Source organism: Diabrotica undecimpunctata, chromosome 1 (assembly GCF_040954645.1).
Source record: "Diabrotica undecimpunctata isolate CICGRU chromosome 1, icDiaUnde3, whole genome shotgun sequence".
In the NCBI taxonomy this organism is placed as follows: domain Eukaryota; kingdom Metazoa; phylum Arthropoda; class Insecta; order Coleoptera; family Chrysomelidae; genus Diabrotica; species Diabrotica undecimpunctata.
Genome location: NC_092803.1, coordinates 50,937,579 through 50,943,578, shown reverse-complemented (window position 1 = coordinate 50,943,578; position 6,000 = coordinate 50,937,579). Strand labels below are relative to the sequence as shown.

Sequence of the window (6,000 nt, the reverse complement as noted above, 5' to 3'; positions counted from 1 at the left end):
CATTTAAGATTTCACTAAATTAGGGTATTTCGATCAAAGAACGTTTCAAACACATTGTGCAAAACCTTTTGTCCTGAAATACTAAGATCTATTTAAAAATTAGAGAAACATGTTTAATTAAGTTGCCTGTCGCATGTCGGTTTGATTTTGGTTTGTTCAAACACGGCCAGATTTACACAAGAGAAATATACTTAAATTCCAAATACATATTTTATATAAACTCGGTTCGCTAATCCCAGTCCGAACTGTCTAGTGAATTTAGTAATTATTTTTTTGCGAAGTTAGTTACTTTTTGACAGACTAAAAGTGGCTGGAAATTACTATACAACCAAGCACCCGTACTCATAGCCAATATTAATAGTAAACAAACTAAATAGTAAATAAAATAGAACTTTGCGAATTACCGACAATCAATATTTATTTATCTGCACCATATAATAAATAGTTATGTTAAATTATAACAACTAAATATATATTTTTTAAATATATACTACCCAAAATTTGATGGGTTGAGTATACACTTCGACTATTTAGAATAATTCTTCTTTTTTTAAAGAAAGAAGTCTGTAATAGCAGGATACTTGAGCTATTAATACTGAGAAGTAGGAATTGTTGTGTTGTTAGGTTTCCGACAATGAATCTGTCAAAATTTGTCTGAGCTAAGCGAATGGAGTTTAAACACTTTTGTTCTATGTCTACGCTTTTGTTTATGTTCAGTTTATTGTTTTATTCTTCTATTTCAAGAAATATAATGTAAATTAGTGAATGATAACATATAATTAAACCTTTAAAAAAATTATGCAAATTTTGCTGACAGTGGTAGTAGCGTAACCTTATCAGATGGTAAATAAATTGAAGTAGGTAACTTAGATTATGAATGAGACGTTATTTATGTTTTTATTCATAATATGAACCTGAAGCTAAACTTCGAAAATGTTTAAATGCATTTGTTTGATTATTTAAATGTTGAATGTATTTTGGTCATTTTGACTAAAAAATATATTCATATCATCTTTTAGTTTATACATCCCATAAAGTGTAGTTTTTATCTATATCTCCATATTTTTTAGTTCCTAATCCATTTTATTCTAATCTTTTACTTGAAGTAACCTTTTACGTGGTATGATTATTCTTTAGCTTTTATCATTGTATTTAATAACTTATTATCATTCGTCCTTAAAATAAGTCCAAACCAGTTGTTTTATTTCTATTTGGATTAATAATTAATCAGTTATTCTTCTAATATATTCATTTTTTGCCTATGTCACGTTTTATTCCATCTAATTTTTTTTTATAGATAGTTCTATCTATCTATTTTTATAGATATCTTATACCGTCCACGTTACTAATCAATACGTTTTATTCTTATTAATGCAAAAAGGAAAAGAGCTGCTAACCACAATCATCATCATCAGCCCATAGTCGTCCACTGCTACATATGCTGTCGAAAAACCTCTATTCAGATCTATCTTGCGCTGCTGCAATCCAGTTGGTACAAATCCTCTTTATGTCGTCAGTTCATCTTGTGGGTGGTCTTCCCGGGTTTCGTCTATTCGCTCTCACTCTCCACTCCAAGATTTTTTTGGTCACCTATTATCCTTCATTCTAGCGACGTGTCCTGCCCACCTCCATTTAATTTTGGCTATGTGTTTTATGATGTCTTCTACACCACTTTTTCTACGGATTTCTTCGTTTCTTACCCTATCTCGTAACGTTATGCCTAACAATGATCTTTCTATTCTACGTTGCGTCACTTGTAGTTTTCGTGTAGATGTCATTGTTAGTGTACTGCGCCATATGTAAAGACAGGCAGGACACACTGATTAAAGGCTCTTCTTTTTAAGCTGATAGGTATACCACCTTAAAAAATATCACGCAGTCTTCCACATTAAAAACAGAAAAATCGAATACCTCCGTCAAATCATAAGGAATAGGGAAAAAACTTCTACTCGGCGGTAAATCGAATACCACTCATTTGCGGGAAAAGTGGGGAAAAGTAAAATAAAAAGTAAATAGACGTGAAGATAGCCACAGTTTTAGTGACATTAATCCAAAGGAATTTAAGTCTTATACAGAAGTAAAACACTTCACATTTGTATTTAGGTATAAAACATATAATTAAAACTTTTTTAAAAAGTGTCGTCAAAATTTATACAGGAGCATAACGTGACGTTTTCGATCTAGATCAGATCATCCTCAGTGCCTTCTTTTGTAATTGAAGCTAACACTAAAATTGTAGCTGTGACATCAATATATGGTTTCACATTGTTCCAAATTTAAATTCTAATGTGACTCAAGGTCGATGACATTTAATAAAAATTTTAATACTTAAAGAGCAACATGTTTCTTTGCTCGACTTGAACACGTGGTTCTTGTCAGTTAAAACGACACAGACCAACTTTGTGTCGTTTTAACAGACAAGAACCACGTGTTCAAGTCGAGCAAAGAAACATGTTGCTCTTTAAGTATTACATTTTTTGAAGTGTGTCAGCACTCGATCGCCATATTTTAAACGGAAACATAGACTCGGATTGAGAAATTTGTATCAAGCTACGACATAATGGTAATTTAAATTTTTAGAGATTAATAATTTAGTACATTTGAAATAATTTAATCTATTATTCAACTAAAAGTACGAATAAAATAGTGCATAATATTATGTCTATGGTTGTCGTAAATAAATTAAATCGGGTTAATTTTTCTATGCACACCAGATAAAATGTCACTGAACAGCACTGGTTCCGTTTAAAAGATGGCTGAATCCGTCTGCGCGAACGAGATGGGCGTACTTATCTTTTTAAGGAGAGTGGGCATTCTGATTGTTTATTATTCTGTGACAGATCTGTAATTTTAATTTTTAGAGATTAATAATTTAGTAATGTTACGATAAATATCATGGCCTAAAATAACTGTAAATATATTATGACTAATTCTGTTTTTGTTGTAGAAATTTCGGCGAAGGATCTAGACCCAAATTATGATGAATCATCCGACTAGAGGTTTCCAGGTAGGCCGAATGAGACCGGTCTGAGCTTCTGGTTACTTCGATGGGAGATCGCCGCTGTTCTCGAATAACAGGATTTCATATATAATAACGGAACTTTAATTGAAAAGGGACAGTTAATTTTGAAGACGCGCTCGCGATTTTAATTGTTACGTTCGTCCAGATAAATTTGTATTATTAGTTAAATAAATTAATATAAACTATCGTGCTTTTTAATAAATTAAAGTAGGAACAATATAATAAATTAGTAAAGACATTATAAATTAAATAAAGACATAGCAGTTAAATAAATTCATTTCAGTAAATTTGAAATAATTTAATCTATTCTTCAAATAAAAGTACGAATAAAATATTGTTTATTATGTCTATGGTTGCCGTAAATAAATTAAACCGGGTTTATTTTTCTATGCACATCAGATAAAATTTCACTGAACAGCAGTGATTCCGTTTAAAACATGCACGTACTTATCTTGACAAGCAGAGTGGGCATTCTGATTGTTTATTATTCTGTGGTATTACTTACACAAGCTTATCTTTGACAAAAATAGTTTCAACTGGTAATATACTAAAGCCTCAGAATAATAAACAATCAGAATGCCCACTCTGCTTGAAAAAATAAGTAAAAATACGCGCATCTCGTTCGCGCAGACAGAATCAGCCATGTTTTAAACGGAACCAGTGCTGTTCAGTGACATTTTATCTGGTGTACATAGAAAAATTAACCCGGTTTAATTTCTTTACGGCAACTATAGATATAATAAGCACTATTTTATTCGTACCTTTAGTTGAATAATAGATTAAATTATTTCAAATGTACTAAATTATTAATCTCTAAAAATTTAAATTACAGTTCTGTCGTAGCTTGTCACAAATTTCTCAATTCGAGATTCGAGTCTATGTTTCCGTTTAAAATATGACAATCGCTTGCTGACAAACTTCAAAGGCGGCATCTGAGAGTGGGCATTCTGATTGTTATTTTTATTCTATGCAGAAGCTATCCAGACTGTATCCTTTGTATCTGCTGAATGTGTACGCTACTGATACAATTGTTTTGACTTGACACTAACAAGAGTCATAAGAGTGACAAGTGACAAGATATAGGCAAAGAATCATAGATCAATTACACCTAGATTGGTAACAGGGATAGCCAAGGTAAAATCATCAATCATGTCGGTGATCAATATGTTCGGATTAGGCGCCCATTCGCTTGGTGGCGCTGCTAGTCTCGTTCCTGCGCGGAGGGAGTGTGCTGTGATCAAGTCAAAGTTGAGTTTAGACAAATATGATTAATATGAAGTTGGCAGCAATATGGTCCATGGTCCTTTGTTTTCATCTTTTTATATTTTAATTACTGTTAAAGAAAATTTTGAACTAATACAAAAATAACGTTTAACTTTCTGTTTTAAAATGGGTGAAGAAAATGAAGAGAAGGAAGAACCAAAGCCAATTATTATTAGAAATTCAACAGATCTTCAACGATTAAAATTGGAGAAATTAATGAAAAATCCTGTAAGCACAATAATCGAAATACTTCTAATGACTTTATGACTATAACTATTGGTTTTTAACCCCTTAATTTGACTGTCATTATGTATAAAACTCCAGTGAATAATTTTAAATTAACTTTTTATTTTAGGAAAAACCTGTAATAATTCCTGAAAGACCCAAAGATAAAGGAGTTCCAAATGTACCTGATTTTGTACGGAACGTTATGGGTTCCAGTGCAGGGGCCGGCTCTGGAGAATTTCATGTTTACAGACATCTTAGAAGAAAAGAATATGCTAGGCAGAAGTATATGCAAGAAAAAGCAGAAAAGGTAGCATACTGAAAATATTGTATATATTTTCTTGTTAATTCAAGATACATTTGCACAGCTGCCTATTTAACTACCAATATATTTACATCTGTCCAATTCTTTGTTGTAGGAACAATTAGATGATGAGTATCACCAAAAACTAGAAGAAAATAAAAAGCAGGCTGAAGAACGCACAGAGAAGAAGAGATTAAAAAGGCTGAAGAAAAAGAATGCTAAGAAGAGAAAACCCAATAAGGTTCAAGCTAAAGAAGTCAAAGAATCTTCATCTGAAGACAGTGGAAAATCAGAAGAGGAGGACAGTTCAGAGGAACCTCCAGAACCTAAAGAAATGAGTGTATAGTAGAACAAAGTGTAAAAACCAGACTATATGATAAATCAATATATTCCCTGGAAAAGATTAAGTATTTGGAAGTTCAGAAAATAAATCATAGTTGAATTACCAAGTTTTGAAGACTGAATTTCTAAATAATTTCCATATGCATTGTATGTGTATATCTAAATATTTATATTTTAATTGTTTTGTTGATTAAAAATGTACTATACACTACAAAGAATATTGTTAAGGAAAGCCTTGTACATAAATATTTTATACAGATCCATTCTGTCTATTATTTCATTAATATAGAATCTTCCATTTAGCTTGGAATATTTCTACTCACGTGTGAATTATTTATTTAAATTTATATAAGTATTCTAGCGTCTTCCATTGTAATATAGTTGTGGGTTCTCCATTATTCATAATTATTAGATTTGAATGATTGATTGTGTTTTGTAATAAGTTCTCACATTTGTCTGTTTTTGAACTTCCTTATGTAGTTTTATGACAGTTTGTATCCCTTACTAAGATCAATGGAGATGATATCTGATGTAGTAAGTTATTTAACTCCTGTATTTGATTTTCATATGGGTGTGGAATATATAATATTGCATATGTTTATTTTCATTTTGTATGTGACCTGAACTGGAACATCTTCGATGTTGGTATTTAGATTAATAAACTTAGCTTCAATATCATTTCTAACAAAGATAGCCATGCCCCCACTGGTGTGTTCTGTAATTCTATTTTTGAGGAAGGGAGTATAGTTTTTTAAGTTTATTACTGAATTCCGTTTGAAGTGAGTTTCTTGTATACACAGTATTAGGGAAGAATATTTTTGAATTTGTACTTTCAGTGATTTGA

General features: G+C 31.3%; 1 protein-coding gene across 1 annotated transcript; it reads left to right on the top strand.

Moving 5' to 3' along the window:
• Positions 1 to 4,294: 4,294 nt before the first annotated feature.
• LOC140438917 (PRKR-interacting protein 1 homolog) lies at positions 4,295 to 5,417 on the top strand. The gene is made up of 3 exons (XM_072528552.1): positions 4,295 to 4,513; positions 4,641 to 4,820; positions 4,930 to 5,417. Exons 1-3 carry the CDS (start codon positions 4,412 to 4,414, stop codon positions 5,158 to 5,160), a joined length of 513 nt encoding a protein of 170 aa, XP_072384653.1. The 5' UTR covers positions 4,295 to 4,411; the 3' UTR covers positions 5,161 to 5,417.
• The last annotated feature ends 583 nt before the right edge of the window (positions 5,418 to 6,000 follow it).

Bases quoted from the DNA above. Each gene is read 5' to 3' on its own strand.
- LOC140438917 (XM_072528552.1), top strand. From the start codon at position 4,412: ATGGGTGAAGAAAATGAAGAGAAGGAAGAACCAAAGCCAATTATTATT. The intron at 4,514-4,640 runs GTAAGCACAATA...TTTTTATTTTAG, and splicing joins AGAAATTAATGAAAAATCCT to GAAAAACCTGTAATAATTCC. The intron at 4,821-4,929 runs GTAGCATACTGA...TCTTTGTTGTAG, and splicing joins TGCAAGAAAAAGCAGAAAAG to GAACAATTAGATGATGAGTA.